This window comes from Prionailurus bengalensis, chromosome D2, assembly GCF_016509475.1.
Source record: "Prionailurus bengalensis isolate Pbe53 chromosome D2, Fcat_Pben_1.1_paternal_pri, whole genome shotgun sequence".
Lineage (NCBI taxonomy): Eukaryota > Metazoa > Chordata > Mammalia > Carnivora > Felidae > Prionailurus > Prionailurus bengalensis.
In genome coordinates this window covers 52147596-52168099 of record NC_057351.1, presented here as the reverse complement: position 1 = coordinate 52168099, position 20504 = coordinate 52147596, and the positions used below count along the sequence as shown (strand labels likewise).

General features: G+C 39.7%; 2 protein-coding genes and 1 pseudogene across 9 annotated transcripts in view; 2 read left to right on the top strand and 1 right to left on the bottom strand.

Annotated features, from left to right (window-relative positions):
• MARCHF5 (membrane associated ring-CH-type finger 5) overlaps positions 1-17037 on the bottom strand; it is a 57672-nt gene extending 40635 nt beyond the window's left edge. The window contains exon 1 of the mRNA XM_043596984.1: positions 16901-17037. Coding sequence (XP_043452919.1) covers positions 16901-16935 — 35 coding nt within the window. The 5' untranslated portion in view covers positions 16936-17037. The remainder of the gene's footprint in view (positions 1-16900) is intronic.
• On the top strand, positions 1461-3071 carry LOC122493489 (annotated as a pseudogene).
• A 321-nt stretch (positions 17038-17358) lies between the features above and the next one.
• CPEB3 (cytoplasmic polyadenylation element binding protein 3) overlaps positions 17359-20504 on the top strand; it is a 197144-nt gene continuing 193998 nt past the window's right edge. For 4 of the 8 annotated variants that reach the window (XM_043596981.1, XM_043596972.1, XM_043596983.1 and 1 more), the window contains exon 1: positions 17359-17503. The gene's annotated coding sequence lies outside the window, so the exon portion shown is untranslated. Of the gene's footprint in view, positions 17504-18140; positions 18227-20504 lie in introns of all 8 variants that reach the window. The other 4 variants (XM_043596980.1, XM_043596977.1, XM_043596982.1 and 1 more) reach the window with 2 other exon arrangements.

Here is a 20504-nt window from a genome sequence, read left to right as displayed (position 1 = left end):
GGTAAAAATGGGAGGTAGGCAGTGTTTGTTTAGCACCATGACCCACCTCAGTCAAGCTGTCTCAGCTCTCATACTACCTTATGGTTATCTAAAAGTGCCCCTTCCTCCTCTCCATCTTTTAAATTTTATTGTGGGAAAATATACATAAAATTTACAACTTTTAAGAGTATAGTTCAGTAGCATGACGTACATTCTTACTGTTGTACAACCATCATCACTATCCACAGTTTGACTGGGTATAACTATATAATTTACAAAGTTTTGCATACATTTCAAATGACAAGTATAAGCAAACAGACTTGGTTAACTGGGGTGTTAGAATATATGTGCCCCACAACTGAGGAAATTTTATATTTGTTTACCTCTGGGAAATGAGATATACAGTTGTGATAACAAACCAGGCATAATACCTAGAAACGTTCTAGGTTCTTCTAAGATTTTCATTTCAACAATGAGCAGCATATGTAGCTAAGTACATCTAGACCAGCATAATTAATCAGCATTAAGGTGAATTGAATAAACCCAATTTCAGTCACCAGGAAAAAAATAAAACGTAAAAATATATCTCCTCAGAACCTTAGTACCAGGCTGAACCAAACGAAATTGCCTACGTTCATCTGTTTTAGACCTACATAAATGGCAATCTCATATTTCAATTTAATGCAATTACTTGTATAACTATATTCCCCACAAATTCTCATCAGTGTAAGTTTATTTTTCTTAAACATTTTTTAAAGTTTATTTATTAAAAAAAATTTTTTTTAATGTTTATTTATTTTTGAGTGAGAAAGTGAGACAGAACGTGAGGGGGGAGGGCCAGAGAGAGGGAGACACAGAATTGGAAGCAGGCTCCACTCTGAGCTGTCAGCACAGAGCCCCACGTGGGGCTCGAACCAGGAACCATGACCTGAGCTGGAGTCGGTGGACACCCAACCGACTGAGCCACCAGGTGCCCCTTATTTATTTATTTTGAGAGAGAGAGAGAGGGAGAGCGCGCGCGCAAGAGTGAGCAAGCGCACAAGCAGGGGAGGGGCAGAGAGACAGAATCCCAAGCAGGCTCCGTGCTGTCAACGCAGAGTCTGACAGGGGGCTTGGCTCGATCTCGCCAACTGTGAAATCATAACCTGAGCTGAGATCAAGAGTGGGACATTCAACTGACTGAGCCACCCAGGTGCCCCTTTCCTAAAATTTTATTATGAAAAATTTCAAACTTTCAAAAAAAGCTGAAAAACTGTTCAGTGACTACCCTTTTTCTCAATATCTATATTCTATAATTCTTGTAATTTTGCTTTATATGTCCTTTACTCCATATTCATTTATCAATCTTTTACTTTTGATGTACTTCAATGTTGAGGCATCAGTATATTTCACTCCTAAACACTTTTACAGTTTTACTTTTTAGAAGGTACTCAACTGACATTTAAAGCAAGCACTTTCGGATGTTTTCTAATTTCACAACTATGGTAGATAAGGTAGTTGAACGGTGATTTACAGTGGAAACTCATTAGGAGTTAAACCTAATAAGAATTGTTAACACAAATAACCTTGTTTTGTTTGATTCATAGTGATAGTATACAGTTTACAAATTTGGGTTTTGAAGCTAAGCCTCATACAGATTAATTGAAATTATCTTACAGATGAGATATTAAAAGAAACCTTATTGACACCAATACTCTCAAAAAAGTGTGCCTGATTTTCAACATCTACCAACTTACCACATCCATTTTCTCTTTATTTCAACTGTTAGTGTTAATCTGATGATGGTCATTTGAGATCAAATAGGAAACTTCTGATAACACTAAATCACTTCATCTAAAAATTATAGTTTAGATACAGATAAATACGAAATGGCAATTTCTAATAATAGTAGAGACATTGCCAGCAACATTTACTGAGTATTCACTGGGTCCATGTGGCTGCACAAATAAAATAAATGGAAGATTGTATCTATTTGGAAAATCCTATAAACTAACTGGGGTCACATCCAACATAATAAGGTTCCAGAAATTACCATAGGTATACCTTAAGAAGAAATTGAAGGATCAATTTGGATAGATCAGAGAAGGCTTCAGGGAGGAGTGATAGTAGAAATTAGCAAAAGCAGGGACAAATGATTACAGAGATTCTTGAAACAAAGTTTCCTGGACCAGCAGTTTCAAGATCACTTGGGAACTTGCAAATTCTCTGGTTCTACCCCAGATCTACTTAATCTGAAACTGTGAAGAAGCGCCTTGAATTCTCTGAAGGTGATCCTGAGGTAAAGTTTGAGAACTGATGGTATAGAAAAATGGCAGGTAGGAGAAAAAAAAAAAAAAAAAAAGGCAAAGAGATTGGTGAAAGCAAACCGTTATGAAGGAGACATTTACTAGATTTGCTTAAGTCAGAAATAAGTGCTTTTTTGGGGCGCCTGGGTGGCGCAGTCGGTTAAGCGTCCGACTTCAGCCAGGTCACGATCTCGCGGTCCGTGAGTTCGAGCCCCGCGTCAGGCTCTGGGCTGATGGCTCAGAGCCTGGAGCCTGTTTCCGATTCTGTGTCTCCCTCTCTCTCTGCCCCTCCCCCGTTCATGCTCTGTCTCTCTCTGTCCCAAAAATAAATAAAAACGTTGGAAAAAAAAAATTTAAAAAGAAATAAGTGCTTTTTTCATATAAATAACAGTATAGAACTATGTATGCTGACAGTGCTCTTGCAACCCTGGTGAATTCCTAAAAACCTGCCGGACTTTCTGCAAGAAGTGTTGCAAGCACCAACTCCATGAAGTGACACAGTACAAGGAAGGCAAAGATTCTCTTTATGACCAGGAAAAGCGGAGTTTATGACAGGAAGCAGAATGGCTATGGTGGGTAGCTTAAGCCGATTTTCCGGAAAAAGGCTAAAACTACAAAGAAGACTGTGCTGAGGCTTTAATGTGTTGAGCTCAACTGCAGATCTAAGAGAATGCTGGCTATTGAGAGGCAAGCATTTTGAACTGGGAGGAGATAAGAGAAAAGGGCCACATGTCACATGGTCCAGTTCTAAGCTTCATATTTTAAAATCTTGAGGTTATGTTCACTTCAAAAAAAAAAAAAAAAAAAGGTAACACTACAGAAAATGTTAATTTCTAAAGAATTTATTGATTTACAACCTTACTACATATAGGAGTTTATTCTATTTAATTTGGAAAGAACATCAGTCTGTGATATAAGGGCCAGATAGATGGGAATATATAACCATATAAAAATAAAAATGGTTACATGAATGTTTTTAGGCAAACAGCCTATATTATATAAGACAGAGTTACTAGTCTTCAGGGTTGGAAAAAAGGAGGGGAAGGAACAAAATATGAATGTGTAGGAATCCTTTTTTTCCTCATTAAAAAAAATTTTTTTAAATATTTATTTATTTTTGAGAGACACAGAGTGTGAGTGGGGGAGGGGGCAGAGAGAAAGGGAGACAGAATCCGGAACAGGTTCCAGGCTCTGAGCTATCAGCATAGAGCCGGACTCGGGGCTCGAACTCACAAACCGCGAGATCATGACCTAAGCCGAAGTTGGACGCTTAACCAACTGAGCCACCCAGGCGCCTCTTTCCTCATCTTTTAAAAACTTCTGATAGACTGACCAGGAACAACAGCTGAGAAGATCTTATAATTATGCTTTCCCTCTCTGATTCCCCATATCCTACTCCCTTTTTGGTGAAATCTATTTCAGCTATTTATTCTCTAATTCTCTGCCTTCTTATAGTGAGAAAAAGAGGGGACTGAAAATGACAGGTTTATTCTCAAGATTTTAGAATGAGAGAGTAGAAGAATGTACAGCACGATTTCTCCTCTTTTTAAGGAACAAACAATGTCCCACCCTTCCCTCTAACATCAGTCCTGTATGTGGTTTAGGCAGTTAGTCCTCCCCTATCCCCAGCTCCAGGAAAAGTAATCCTTAGACTGGTTTAAGGGTGTATCCTAACTCCAAATTATAGTGATTGGAGGACTGGGCCCATGAAGCTGGTATTATCAGAGTGAATCTTAGAATTTTTGCTGGGAAAGCTGGTACACAGGTTTTCTCTTTTCTACAGAGCTTTAAGGCAGGAAGGTGTGAGGCTAAATGAAGGTGTAATGGTATTACTGCCAAGAGAACCACCATGTGCAGCCTAAAGAAACCAGAGGAAGCTGAAAGATGGAAACTGATGGCTTTGAGACATGGATCAAGCTGTGCTTAAAGCTAAATATACTCTTACACTGTTCACTTACATAAACCTATAGCTGTGTGTGTGGTTTTAAGTTTAACCAGTCTGGGGCAGATTTCCCAACAGGTGCAACTCAAACAATCTTGATGGTGTGAAAAATTAGATAGAAGAGATGGCCCCAGAACAATCATATGATATAAACTCCAAACAGCTTTTATAAATACACACAGTATTTTTTGTCAACAGCTTTGTTCCCTACTGTTCAGAACTTGAACAGATAAGTCTTAAATACACCTAATTTCTACTGCAAGTGCTTTGAATCTTGCAAGCTTTTCTATTTTTTACACTGGGCAAAATACGTTCTTGATTTTGCTACTGGATCAGGTCTTTTGAGATAAACACAGATAAAAAAGATAAAACCCAACATGTTCAAATTAAAAATTTTTACTGATAACACCATAATATTTACATTCAGGGTCAATATAACAATTCTACTTGAATTCAAGTTATTACAATTTTAATGTTATGATTTATGGGATACATTTTGAATATCCTAAAAGGTGAGAATAACTGGCTCTTTCCCATTTCAAAGGACAAAGCCAAAAACTTTTCAAAGTCCATACCCTAGAAAAGGTTGTAATTTCAGACCAAACCTTAAGTTTCTTTTTCTGTTTTTACTGTTTATTATTATTTTTTTTAATTTTTGAGACAGAGATAGAGCATGAACAGGGGAGGGGCAGAGAGAGAGGGAGACACAGTATCTGAAACAGGCTCCAGACTCTGAGCTGTCAGCACAGAGCCTGACGTGGGGCTCGAACCCACAAATTGTGAGATCATGACATGAACCAAAGTCGGACGCTTAACCGACTGAGCCACCCAGGCGCCCCTCTAAGTCTCTCTTTAAGTCATTCCCCATCCACCTTCAATCCTCCAATCTCTTAGAAAGTGGTATTCAATGTGATGCACAAACATCTTTTGAGAATTTACTAGAAATACAAATTCTCAGGCCACCCAAGACCAACAGAATCAGAAACTCTCGGGGAGGGACCTGATACTACATTTAAAAAAAATCATTCAAAAACATTTTAGGGGAGCCTAGGTGGCTCAGTTGGTTAAGTGTCCAACTCTTGATTTCAGCTCAGGTCATGATCATGGTTTGTGAGTTCACCCCTCCCCCACGCTCTGTGCTGGCAGTGTGGAGCCTGCTTGGGATTTTCTTTCTACCCCCCCAGCCCCTCCCCCACTAGAGCACTCACCCTCTCTCTCCAAATAAACTTACAAAATTTTTTTTAACTTAAAATTTTTATTGTGGTAAAATACATATAAAATGTATCATCTTAACTATTAAAAAATTTTTTTAATGTTTATTTTTGAGAGAGACAGAAAGCAAACGGGGGAGGGGCAGAGAGCGGGAGACACAGAATCAGAAACAGGCTCTTAGGCTCTGAGCTGTCAGCACAGAGGCTGACATGGGGCTTGAGTTCAAAGGACACAAGTTCATGACCTGAGCCGAAGTTGGATGTTTAAGCCACCCAGGCACCCATTTTTTTTTTTTTTTTTTTTGAGAGAGAGAGAGGTGGGGGGAGATGGATAGAGGGAGAGAGGGAATCTTAAGCAGGCTCCACGCTCAGCGCAGAGCCTGACACATGGGGCTCAATTCCGTGACCGGGAGATCATGACCTGGGCCGAAATTAAGAGTTGGACACTCAGCTGCCTGAGCTACCCAGGCACCCCCCACCCCCCCATCTTAACCATTTTTAAGTGTGCAATTTAGTGGTATTAAATACATTCACAATGTTGTACAACCATCACCACCACTCATCTTGTAGCTCTTTTACCTTGTAAAACTGAAAGTCTGTACCTATTAAACAACTCCCCAATCCTCCTTTCCCTAGTCCCTGACAACCACCATTATAGTGTCTTCATGGTTTTGACTATTCTAAGTACCTCAAATAAGTGGAATCATCTAGTATTTGTCTTTGGCTTATTTCACTTAGCATAATGTCCTCCAAGTTCATCCATGTTGGAACACACTGCAAAATATCCTTCCTTTTCAAGGCTGAATAATATTCCATTGTATGTGTATACCACATTTTGCTTATCTGTTCATTGTTCAATAGATACTTGGGTTGCTTCCATATTTAGCTACTGTGAATAACACCGCTATGAACATGGGTGTACAAATATTTGAGACCCTGCTTTCAATTCTCTGAGGTATATGCCCAGAAGTGGCACTGTTGGATCACACAGTATTACATTTTTAATTTTCTGAGGAACTGCTGACATTGTAACAAGCCCTACAGGTGATCACAATACCTAAAGTTTGAGAATCTCTGCTATAGTCATTCCTCTTTATTCTTTTAAGCCTCAAATACTGTATTCACCATAACACAGAAATGAAATTTCATTTTACACCCAACATAAAAATTTTAAAATTATTTGGTTTTTAATTTAAACCACTTCTCAACCTTTTGGCTAAGATCAAGTGTGGTTTTTAATTTAAACAAGAAGTCAAATGCTCAAGATTTTTTTTTCTCCTAAGGTAAAGAGCTAGCTAAATGTGGGGAAAAGACTATGCAACTTCAAGGTGTTCTATAACGGAGCAAAGAACTTGGGGTGTGGAGCCAGACTGTTCAAGTTCAAACCCCTGTTTACCACTTATTATAGGTGTAACAACAGAATCTCTTGTATTGTAAGGCAGGGGTTCTTAATCTGGGGTCCATGAAAATTTATCCCAGAAAATTTGGATGGGGAAAGAAATTACATCTTCACTTTTGCTAACCTCTAAATAAAATTTAATTTTCCTCCAATGATGAATGTAAGCAAACCATAATAATATTAACAGTACAGCAATTAGAAATTACAGTATATTGGCCAGAAGTTTTCATATTATGTTACAGCTACCTGTGCAGATCCCAAAATAACATTTACTCATTGCAAATTTGAATGTAGTTATCAGACCAACCAATACAGCTTGTATTTTAAGGTATTAAATAAAGCTCATATTACTGTATCAGATTTTTAACAGGTTGATTGGTTTCATTTATTTTCCTTGTTTGTTTGTTTATTTTTGAAAGAGAGAGAGGGCAAGTGAGGGAGGGGCAGAGAGAGAGTTGCAAGCAGGCTCCACACTGCCAGTGCAGAGCCTGACACAGGGCTTGGACTCACCCATGATAAAATCACGACCTGAGCTGAAATTAAAAGTTGGGTACTTAACGGACTGAACCACCCAGACGCCCCTCATTTCTGATACTATGTATTTTGTGTTCTTTTGTGTTCTTTCAAAACATTCTGAGCAGGAACCCAAAGGCTTAACCAGTCTGCCAAAGGAATGGTCAGCATTAAAAAGGTTTAATGTTAAGATCTCCTATTGTAAAAGATTAAACAAATGATCATGAAACTACATAAGCATTGCCTGCCATATATAAAACCACTAAATGAACACTAGTAATAATGGTACTGATAAAGACGGGAATGGTGTCTGGGGTGCTTGAGTGGCTCAGTTAGTTAAGCGTCTGACTCTTGGTTTTGGCTCAGGTCATGATCTCACGGTTCATGGGATCGAACCCCACAGTGGGCTCTGCATTGACAGCACGGAGCCTGCTTAGAATTCTCTCTCTCTCTCTCTCTCTCTCTCTCTCTCTCTCTCTCTCTCTCCCTCCCTCCCCACCTCTCTCTACCCCTCCCCTGCTCCAGCTTGCTCTCTCTCAAAATAAATAAACTTAAAAAAGATGACAAAGATGGTGTCAACTTTACATCTATGGCTAGATGTTATGGATGCAATTTGTTACCTAAATTAGCACATAAGGGAATTCTGCTTGGCACCCTGGTATTCAGTGGAAAAAGTCCTGGATTCCTAATCACCACCCCTCCCCCCCCCCCGCCCCCACCACACACACGTTTTCAAAAGGCCAATACCACTGCATAAGATATTCATTCAAATCCTCTCAATTCATTTTCTTCCACCGTTCTTTTCCTTCTACTATCTCTTTAAATGCCTCCTGCTTGCTCAGGTACACACTATTTACTTCTACACCTTCCCACCTGGCAAGTTGGGGCACATTACTTTACAAAGTAAAGGAAAATCTGGGAATTATCACAATTGGCTCAAAGGTTAAAGAACAAATCACTATTAACACAATATGAAGAAAAAAATGATGAATCTAAAGATTGTTATTCTTCAAAATAAATGTGTAGACTCAACAGTATTGGTAATATCACTAAATCTGTACCCTTTACATGCCACCCTTTACAAAAGATTATTTTATACTACATGATTTTAAAACTGTAACTTTTTTCCAGGTACAGATCCTAACAGTAAGCTTTATATACTGTTCAAGGAATACATGGTTAGTTTGTCTAAAACCTAAGATTATTCAAGATCTCCTCTTGAATCAGCTTGAGTACCTACTAAGTACATTCATTATTTGATGCCACAAGGACTACATTAAGTGCCAAGAAAAGATATTACAATGTGAGTAATAAGTTATATAGAAATGTGAGGATGACAGTACGACGCAGCTGAGTTGGTTTCATGAAAAGGACATAACTACGGATGAGAATTTAAGCTGGATTGGGAAATGAAAAGAGTAAGGGTATTCAAACTAAGAAAAATTGCATAAACAAGACAGAAATGAGCATATGATCATGGACAATAAGAACACCAACATAGTTGAAGTGGATTTTAAGGTAAACCTAGATATTATAAACCAGTTAGGAAAGGATGGATGACAAAGATAACCTTACATCATAGGGCTCATTTGTGACTCATCCACTGTTTATATGGTTATTTTTTAAAAGTACATGGAAAAAAGGGGAGGAAACTTTACCAATAAAAGTTTCTCAATAGCATATTTATTTACTAAATAAGTAAGTATGGTTATCTAATAAAACTGTCAGTAAAGTTTATCTTTACAGACTCAAATTGCAGGTGTATATCTTGGATTATTAGAAAGATCTGGGAAATCATAGGCTCCTGCCTTAGAGAAGACTTTGATTAAAACTGGAGTGTAGCAGAATGGAATTCCAGGAGGTAGGAGAGAGAACGATGAAACAAGCTTTAAATTACTGCTGTTGTATTATATATGGTGCCTCAACAATGTATTTGCAGGACTGTTTTAAGTAAAGAGAACAAGCAGTCCTTAATTCAGAACATGCTTTAGAGACCCATACTCTGGTTAATGCAAGGAAGGCCTCGTTTAACAATGGAAAAAACTGCACACTGTTTTGTCTCACGATTAAAAGTTTCACACCCCATGTATTCTGGTACAGGAACTGTACCATCAAGAAGAATAAAAATCCCTTTATGTGTCTGTTCACATAAGTGGAATGGAAGTTAAAGTATCTGAATTCATCAAAAGATAAAACCACAATCACAACACATTACCAAAGGGTAAAACTGAAGGGAAATACACTCCAATCAAGCATATACATGCCATCCCCTTTGTCTCTGATATTCAGAAACTCTGCAAGAGTAATTATTTCCATCTTAAATAAACAAGGAAACAAAAGCCTAGAAAGGTTAAGTAATCTGCTCAACGCCTTACAGAGAGGCACGGATGCAACCTAGGCCTCAACTCCAAAATATTGGCTTTCTTCACTGCATCATGCTGCCATATGTATAGTGAATTCTGAGAAATGTTTCCACTTCTTATTTCATAGAAAATTATAGCCAGTACAAGAAATTGTTTCATTTTTTCTAAGGTACTTTTAAACAGCCATAAGGAGCTTTCACCAGAGATCTAAACTCCTCCCAGTCTATTTCACTGTGCCATATAAATATTATGTCTCATCAACTGATGTTGATACAACTGATATAACAGTTGTATCATGCAAAGGACTGCTGTATGTATGTATGTATGGCATGTAAAGGACTGCTACAGAGTCTAGAGAAGAGGGGAAAAATATTTCTGAGATGGTTAGAAAAGCTTTATAAATGAGGCAGAACCTAAAATGGGTGTTGAATGATGGGTAGAACTTTGAAAGACAAGATGCTAAAAAGAACATCTTGTGTTCAGAGGACAGTGAGCTAATCAGTTTGGCCTGGGCAACAAACATGTATGTACTATTATTAGTTTTTTCTTCCTTTTTAAGTAGGCTTCATGCCCAGTGATGTCCCAATGCAGGGCTTCAATTCACGACCCTGAGATTGAGACCTAAGCTGAGATCCAGTTGGATGCTTAACCGACTGAGCCACCCAGGTGTCTGTACATACTCATTCTTAAAGAGAAGCAAAGTTTTAAAAAGGTAGTTGGTGCCAGCCATAAACTCAGTGTCTTAAACATAATAGGGAGCACAATACATATGATTATGAAGGGTCTTGAAGGCCAGGCCAAATAATTTGAACTTAAGCTTAATATGCAATAAAATACAGGTGGTTGAGCAAATGAGTTGGTTCTTTAAATTGTGCTTCTGCTAAGATTATTCTAACCACTGATACGTCATAAAGGATGAAAAGAAAGACACAGATTCAATAATGTATCCAAGGTACCAGGCCTTTGTGGGTAAAAGGGATAGGGAATAGTTTCCATTCTCAGCGAACTTCCAGTTAAACATGCATGGTGGTGGTGGTATCAGGTGTGTGTGGAAGGCTCTAAGACATGGGATAGATGCGTTAACAAAATTACAATACAATGTGATTTTCTATAATAAATGCACAAAAGTTCTATGGAAACACAGGAAGGAGTAACTCACTCTGTCTGAAGGAGCTGTGCAATGCTTCAAGGTGATATTTGAGCTGAATTCTAAAGAAGGGTAAGAGTTAGCCAGGTGTTAAAAGGGAGGAAGTCATCTAAAACAAAAATAAGGAAATGACATATTCAGAGAACAATGTAGTGGAATGCAGAAGAGTATGATTAAGGTAGGTTGAGGCTGAATTACATTAATAGATCTAAACCCCTTCACTAGATCTTGAAAGTTTACATTTTATCCCATAGGTGATGTAGACTGGCAGGTTTTGAAGCATGGAAATGATGTGATTATAATTATGCCTTGGCCAATTCTGGTATCACACTAAGTCAAACTAGAAGAGAAAAAGTAGAGCCAGAGAAAGAAGAATCTACAATATCTGATGAGTGAATCTGGAGAGAAAGAAGCAAAAAGAAAAAAAGTGGTGGACTAGAAGGATGGGGTCTAATCAAAGAACAAAAATTGGGAAGAAAAGTAAAAGCCAGGGAAATATCAGTTTAGACACATTAAGGCGCTAGTAATAACATGTATATACAAATGGGAATGTCTATTGGCCAGCTAGGAAAGAGACACTAAAATGTGGGAAAGCGGTCAGGAATAAAGACGCTCATCTGGGAGTCATTCAAACAGAGGTGAAAGTGAGATAATAAGTGGGTACACTTCAGAGAAGAATGGTAAGTGTGGAGGCTTAAACCATACTTATGTGATTGAAGGGAGAAAAGGTAATATATGAGGGGAAAATAAGCAAAAGATAGAAAAATAGTACAGTATAATAGAATATAATTTCAAGAAGTTAGAGGGTGGTGGTAATCAGTTTCAACTTTATTACATATATACCGAGGATACGAAGACCAAGTAAAAAAGGTATTAGATTTACTGATTAAGAAATTATTAGTGATCTTTAGTATACTTTTAGTAGAGCTAAGAAAGGGGAATGAAAGTCAAATTATAAGGAGAGCTAAAGAAGAGAAAATAAGGACCTAAATATCATAAACAGGGGAATGGATTAAGAAAAAAAGAATGTCAATCCAATGAATATTATATATATATTCTCTTTAATTGCTGAGTATCATAGAACTCAAAACTGTATTTAAAAAAGCAAATTGTAGACTGATACATTCAAATTTAGAAACAAAATCACGAATTATATATGGTATACCTGAAAACATTAAACAGGGGCATCTGGGTGGCTCATAGGTTAAGTGTCTGACTCTTGATTTCAGCTCAGGTCATGATCTCATGGTTCGTGAGTTGGAGCCCCATATCAGGCTCTGCTGACAGTGTGGAGTCTGCTTGGGATTCTTGCTCTCCTCTCTCTCTGCCCCTCCCCTGCTCTCTCTCTCAAAAAATAAAATAAACTAAAAAAAATTTTTTTTTTTTTAATTTTTTTTCAACGTTTATTTATTTTTGGGACAGAGAGAGACAGAGCATGAACGGGGGAGGGGCAGAGAGAGAGGGAGACACAGAATCTGAAACAGGCTCCAGGCTCCGAGCCATCAGCCCAGAGCCCGACGCGGGGCTCGAACTCGCAGACCGCGAGATCGTGACCTGGCTGAAGTCGGACGCTTAACCGACTGCGCCACACAGGCGCCCCAAAAAATTTTTTTTAAATAAAAGCATTAAACAAAGGAGCCTGGAAAAATATAAACCCATTTATGAGAGTGAAATGGGGATGGAGAGAAGATATGGGACTGATGAGAATAGTCAAAGGAGATGTTTTCTGTAATCCTTCCACTTTTTACAGATGAAAGCAAACATAACTAATTGCTATGGTTTTTAATTCCAGGTATTGGTCTGTTAATTGTCAAAATGGGATAGAGATGTGACTGAAGAGATACCAACTGACACAGAAAATGAGAAATTGCTTTAATGCAAACTAAGAGATAATTATACAAATCTGAAAATAATATGGCATGTTCCTATCAGAATAGTCTACATCTTCTAAAGGGATGTACACTTCTGGTTGATAACGCTTTTAGAGTGAGGATTCTAATTCACTTTGTAACTGCAGGAGAGGGACAGGGAACAGATTATTCTCCCTGCTTTCCCTCCCATCTGACTGTTTTGGGACACCGGCTAAGTGCCTTGCCTACTCACCAGGTGCAAGTAAGTGATGTAATACAACATCAACAAACTCCTGAGTATTACTGTGAGACGGGGTATACATAAGTCAAGTTTTCAGAAGGATCACTCAGCAGGCCCAAGCTTCAAATACAAGATCCATTCCTGCAGTTTGTTACAATATTCTTTGTACTCTGTATACATTTAATCCTAATTTTGAGAAACATAAGAGAAATCAAGAAAACAGATGGTGACAGAGTAATGATATAAAGGGTTTGAGTTTATAAACTTTTCTATTTTTTAATGTTCATTTTTGAGAGAGAGAGAGACAGACAGACAGACAGACAGACAGTATCTGAAGCAGGCTCCAGGCTCTGAGCTATTAGCACAGAGCCCAATGTGGAACTCGAACTCATGAACCGCGAGATCATGACCTGAGCCGAAGTCAGATGCTTAACTGAGTCACCCCAAAGGCTCCCCAAAGGGTTTGAGTTTATAAATGCTTATAATTTCAAGGCAATGATTTGTGATCCTAAATCATTCATGATACTAGAAAACCACCCCCTTTCCACTACTCTCAAAAATTGTTTGCCCACAACAACTTATTTTTTTTAACGTTCTTGAAAATTTATTTTTGAGACAGAGAGAGAGTGGGCAGAGAATACCAAGAGGGCTCTGTGTGGACAGCAGAACCTGATGTGGGCTCCATCTCGCCAGTCATGAGATCATGACGTGAGAAGTCCGATACTTAACCGACTGAGCCACCCAGGCACCCCTACCCACAGCAATTTAAAAGATTCAATAATAAATTTACACAGGACATGTGCTTATTGTTACCAAAATGAAAGGCAATCAAAATATCTATATGTGCTCTTTCCACCTACAAATACTGCAATAAAATTTATCAAGATAAATTGCTAAATTAAATTTATTCACAAAGGACAAAGCAGTTCAACTTCAGCTATTAATAAGTTGCCATTGGAGAGCCTGGCTGACTCAGTTGGTTAAGTGTCTGACTTTGGCTCAGGTCATGATCTCACGGTTTGTGAGTTCGAGCCACGCATCAGACTCTAGGCTGACAGCTTGGAGCCTAGAGCCTGCTTCCGATTCTGTGTCTCCTCTCTCTGCCCCTCCTCTACTTGTGCTCGGTCTCTATCAAAAATAAATAAATGTAAAAAAACAAACAAACAAAAAAAAAAGTTGCCATTAGTTAAAAAACCCTGAAAGACTAAGTAGTATAAACTGAATACACAATCCATGTTACAATGAAGCACAATCTTCATTTAATTTCACAGTTTATTGGAACAAACCTCACTAGAATTTAAGCTCCATATGAGCATTTTCGGTTATGTTCACTACCAAGGATCTAGAATGGTACCGGGTATATGTAGGCACTCAATATTTACTATATAAATTCAATAAATACAAATAATAATTCACTATCAAATACCTAACTTTTAACCTAGAGGCAAAAAAACAACTTATGCGTTGCACACATTTCCTTAGTCTTCTCAAGGATAAAATCTGCATCAGAAAAACAAACATATAGGCAGGTTTCGGAGCTAAATTCTGTCCCTCAAAAACTGCCACCCAAAAACCAATTAAATAGGTTGACATATTTTAATCTGTTGGGCCTGTCAGTATTCCTCAAATGAATCAATCATCTTTGTATTCAACTTGTATGCAGGGCCAGCCCACATTAAGATGACAAATATAAAGGAAAGGGGGGGGGGAATTGCCACAACTGTTGGTTATATGAGAATCTTAAGCACCTTCTGTGTGCCTAATACATAAAATAGCATTTTACTGTTTTATAAAGTGCTTACACGTGTTCTCATTTGATAAAACCCTGTGAGGTAGGATATTATTTTATAAATGAGGATGGATAGCCTCAGATTTAAGTGCAAAAATTCACATAGCTGGTAAATGGCAAAATGACAATTTCAAGATCACTGTCTCTAAAGCCCAAACTTTTCTTCAGGAATCTCTACTCTTACCATGAAACAATCCCTTAGGGTTTACAGCAGTGGTTTTCAACCACATCAGAAACAACTGGCAAGCTTTTAAAACTACCGATGCTCAGGCCCCATCTTTCAGAAATTTGTGATCTGACTGGTCTTGAACAGAGCTAGGCATCCATCCATAGTTTAAAATGCTCTCCAGGTGATTCTAACGTGAAGCTTGGTTGCAAACTACTGAGATAATAAAAGTCTTCGTCATCTTAATCTACCTTGAGGTATGTCAAAAAGGTACAAAAGATGAAGATAAGCCAATACTATAGTCATCAGCTTCAATAAACGGGAGTCAGAATTTCCAAGTTTCTGTTGAGAAGTTCTGAATGCCTTATGAGCACTCCTTGGCTTTTTACTTCTATGGAAATCTCTAAAGAGTGTATGAAAGCCAGGTCACTTTTGCACACAAAAATCTTTCTAAAAGTCACCTATGTAAGAGTGAAAGCACCAGACACTCAAAGGAAAAAAAACACAAAACTAAGTACAACATATCCCGCACCAGAATAGGGTCTCATTTGATTGGAACTGGCAGTGGACACAGGTGGTCTTCTCTGGGCATATGTTAGTAGTCCTACGCAATTTGCCAGTATGCTGAATTATAATGAAGGAAAAACCTGCTAACTTATCACACCCTGAGGCAACTGGGGAAAACGCCACAAAAGTTCATGCATTGGTTCATAAAACAAATATTTACTGATGACCTACTGAGTACCAGGCTCTGTTCTAGAATTTAAGATAAATAATGAGAAAGTTTTTGCTTTCTAGGAGCTTATAAAATTACTTATATTAAAAAAGGGGTTAGTCAATACAACCTGACAACCTGACCTGAATGCTGACCTTAAACAAAGCTGAATTAATCACTGGGTCACCCCTAACTGAATAAAGTCCACAATATGATTTTTATCAATTCTGGTGTCTCAAATTCTAAGCTCCAAAGGAAATGTCTGTTCTGTCACTCTGGGAGGAGATGTACTCTTGGGTGATTTTCGTTCTGGGTGTGGCTGATCCAAACAGCGTTTAACTGGGTATAATCTCAGTTAAGGGAGGCCTTTCATTTAACGTCTTATTGGTGGAACTTTACTCTGTACAAAGAACTGTACCACCTGCTTAACAAGGTGGCAAGTGGTCTGACAACTGTAAGCAACTGCAAACATTATGTATTAACCTGTAATATTCCCAGGAATTTAAGACCTGGCGAGGGAGAAAGGTGGATTGAGTCTCCAAAAACTCATGGAAGAACCCATGAACTAGAATTTGAACAGCAGAGGGCGGTGCAACCGACTTCGCAAAAAAGAGTTTTACTGTCTGGAGCCCCCAGGAATGGGCCACTGGCCCCAATAAAGGACGAAACTTTCTTAGTGAACTCAACGAATCATAAAATGTGCTAACTGTTCAGTGTTGTATTCATGTGGCTGTTTTCCACAACCTCTATTCTGGCCGTTAAAGCTCCCTTGCGGATACTCTTGCCCTTCCAGTTTGGGGGTGGGGATGGGACGGGGGAAAGGAGGAATAAAATCAGACTATCAGCCTTCTCAAAAGAATGCTTACTTACCCTTGGTTTTTGCAAAGAGTCTTAAAATCGTAGGGGATCATTCCCCTGAAAGATAGTCTGGTTGTTGTTGCCAGTGACATCGCTGGCAAACACGTTACAACATAGTTTTGGGGGGAGGGGAGGAGAGTAAGAAACAGAAAAAGAAACTAACGCCGTGGGTTAACCCAAACCCCTCTCACTTGAAAAGGGCGTTCCAACAAAACTCGACGCCACTCCCTAAGTTTCGCTTTAAGTCTACGCATCCGAGCCGCCCGCTCTGTCCTCCCCGAGCACGGACTCCAAACTTTCTGCCCCTCACACGGCCCCCCGGCCGTGGAACTCCTCCCGGCACGCCGGGCTCCGCTTACGGAGAGCCTCGAGGCCGGGCGCGGGCAGGACCAGCGCCAGACGAGGGTCTGCGGCTCGCTTTCTCCCCCAAAGCTGCCCGTACCTGTCTAGCATCTGCTGTAGGGCTTGGTCCGGCATCTTCGGCGGAGCCGGCGCACTCGGCCCTCCCCGGTGGACCTGGTCAGGGCCGGGCCCAGGGACAATAGCACTGAGAGGCGGCGGAGTAGGCCTCAGTCCGGCAGCAGCCGCGAACCCGCTGCCCAACCTCTCGGGGTGGCTCCGCGAGCCCGGAGGCGGCGGTGCGCGTCCTGCGGGCGTCCGGAGGAGGCGGTGGAGAGCGAGGAGGAGGAGCCTGGGGCGGGGAGGCGGCAATCGCGGCCCGGGTTCCTGCCCGTCGGCCCGGGGTTCCGGTCCATGGACCGCGGGCGCCGAGTTGCTGCTGGCGGAGGAGCTACCTCTGTGAGGTAAGAGTCACCGCCTCCGTGCGCGCCGGGGTCACGACGCAAGTCGGCCCAGAGCAGCCTGGGAGATGTAGTCCTCGGACCGTCCCCGCTGGAGGCTGCACAGCCCGCCCCGACCACCGCCGCCGCGCCCGCAGCCGCCCGGCCGGCGCCCTCCCGTTTCCTTCCTCCAGGGGGAAAAATGTCCTTCGGGCCGCTTTCCAGGAAGCAGCAGGATGTGCCTCTCCACTGTCAGTAGCAACAAGGTCAGCCCTCCCTGCCTGTTCTTTTCTCAGCTCTTGCCCTCAGGTGGGACCGAGCCAGGTGAGGGGAGGGGGCTGAAGGGCCATTTCTCTTCAGGGTCCCCAGCCCTGTTCGCGGCGTCGGGGCGGGCCGTGGAGGGGGTGGGGGTGGCAGAAGTGCCTTCGGAAGCCCTCGGCGCTGGGGCCAGGCTGTGCCGCGACTGAGCTCGTTTTGGGGAGTTACACAACCCCCGCAAGGGGACGGATGCACTGGTGCGGGAGATTATTCCCAAGGGGGCGTGGGGGCCGCCTTAACCAGATGGTTCCCACCCGAGTTTCTCTGTGTGTTTTGGGGGAGTGGTGGGGGAGAAAAGATTATTCTCTCCCTCTCTAAGAGCCTTCTATAATGTGCTTGGTCTTTCAAGGGCTCGCCGACAGTCTCCAAATGGAACATGTTCGTGAATAAACAGCTCTTGCTTACTCAGCTGTGGGTTGTCAGGGGTGTTTGTTTCTCTCTGTGCTGCTGGTCACTGTTAACCATTTAGAGTCTCTTTGACACCTCCAAGCAGGTGGATGTGTGTGTGTTGGGGGGGGGGGAGGGGGTGGGAATCGAAAGGGAAAAATCATCAATCACTCGATGGGTTATTCTCTGACGCTCTAGGGACAGCTTTGGCGGGAGGAAAGAGCTGTTGGCTAAAACGAATGCGTCTTTTGGACGACCTGTGGCGTTCTCCAGTGCTGTGATTGGTAGGACGTCTGGTAGTTTTCCCTTGATTATGCCTAATTTCTGCCGCAAGATGTTTGATTTGTCTTGCAAGATGTTTGATTTTTCTTTAAAGTTAAAGTGTGTTTTTTTACGCTCTTTTTAAATGTGGAATTTTACAATCAGCTCTTAATTCTGTTTCAAGTTTGCTTCCTGAATATATTTGAACTAGAGTGTACACTGCCAGAAAAAACAACAACAACAACAACAACAATAACAACAACAACAACATGTGAACAGAAGTTTATTTGGCCTCCAATTTCTGAAAGATGCTTTTATGAGAGGCTTTGACAATTTACATGACTATTTATAATTAACGATTCACCTTTTTCTCACGAAATGTGAAACAGGCCCCCGCTAGTGGAGGGAAATAAGAATTTAACTTACTCAGGGTTTTTGGTATTTTAAATTCCTATTTATTGCTCCTCCTACTGGGTAAGCCTTTCCTTACTGTGTATTTATCTCTTAAGTAGTTATGCACCGCAAGGAGATGGATATATATATCCTGCTCAAAAAATAGAATTTAATCCTAGCATATTGATTAAGTAGGCTAGCGCAAACTCCCATCTAGTTTTATGATTTACGCTAAAAGGAGTTCTCACCTCGTTTTGGAATTTATATTTGAACCCCCACTTACAAAGTAATACGATACAGTCTGTTCATAACAAAGCTGTGTGCAGATTAACATTATCTTTTAAAAGGGTTTTATATTAGAATTTTCATGAAAAGTCCTGTGTCAAAAATCCTTCAAAATAGAAAAAAATATAGATGTTACTCATCTTAAAAGTGATTAGCATGTGACCTAGTAATTCCACTCCTTGTTATTTATCCAAGAGAAATAAAAACACATGTCTAGACAAAACTTGTATGCAAATTTTCATAGCAGCATTTTCCCTAATAGCCAAAAAACTATGGAAACAACCTAAATATCCATCAACTGATGAAAGGATAAATCAGATGTGGTATATCTATGCAATAGAATGTTATTAGATGATAACAAGGAATGAAGTTCTGATTCTTGCAACATGGATGAACCTTGAAAACATAGGCTAAGTGACAGGAGCCAGTCACAAAAACCACATATTTATTGTATGATTCCATTTATATTAAATTTTAAAAATAAAAAAATTCATAGACAAATAAAGTAGATTAGTGATTACCTAGGGCTGGCGCGGTGAGAGAGAAAAGGGGAGAGACTGTTAATGAGTACAAGGTTTCTTTTTGGGATGAAGAAAATGTTCCAGAATTTGAATGGTGATAGTTACACAACATTGTGAATTATATCCCAGTTTAAAAAATAATATAAAACAAAATTAGATTCTAGTGATGATGGTAAGCTCTTTATACTAAAAAAATTGAATTGTACACAATATGGGTGAATTTTATGGTATGTAAGTTATATCTCAATAAAGCTGTTAAAAAAGTAATTAGCTCCATATAAAATGTTCATAAGGACAACTCATGATTCTTTACTATAGAATTTTAATTTTTAAATATATTTTAGTTAGTATGGGTAAAAATCATGATTGATAAAACTCATGAAATAAATTAATTCCTTGTATTTGAAATGGGTGACACGTATAGCCTAAATTTCAATTTGTCTGTCAACTTTGTTTTCCTCAGCTCTTGGATTTAAAAATAAGACTCAGAATAATTGGAATTACAATTTAGTCTCTGATCTTGAAGGAAAAAAGTCTTAATTACTTAGATCTGAGTCTCACCAGAGGGGGGGAAAAAGTTGAAATATACTGCATTTTATATAGGGTTAGAGGCTTGTGGTAAATGATATTCAGGCAAGAGAGTTATGGAATCCTAGAGAATATGGAATATATTAATAATTTTGTAATGGGTTTAGAATAAGCTGAGTGCAGGAGGGCTCTAAATATGTCCGGAAATTTAAAATAGTATATTACTTTAATGTTCTTCCATCACCCTTGTTTTGAACTGTCTGCCAAAAGGGGCTCTGGAGATATTACATGGAGAAATAGTATAAAATAAACAAGTGCCCTCCAAGGAGAGTTGTCATTTGCTAAATTTGGTAATAAACTGCAGGCTGAGTCCACATTGCAGGCCAAAGAGAGTTCTTCATTAATTCACTCTGCAGATGTTTACAGAGGACTTATGATGTGCCTAGGTACTCCAGTAGCCAATTAAACTACTGTTTTAAGAACATACAAACTCCCTAATGATGCTTATACTAAAAAAATAAAACAAGGTAATTACATATGAAATATTACATAATGATATGTGGCATCATATAAT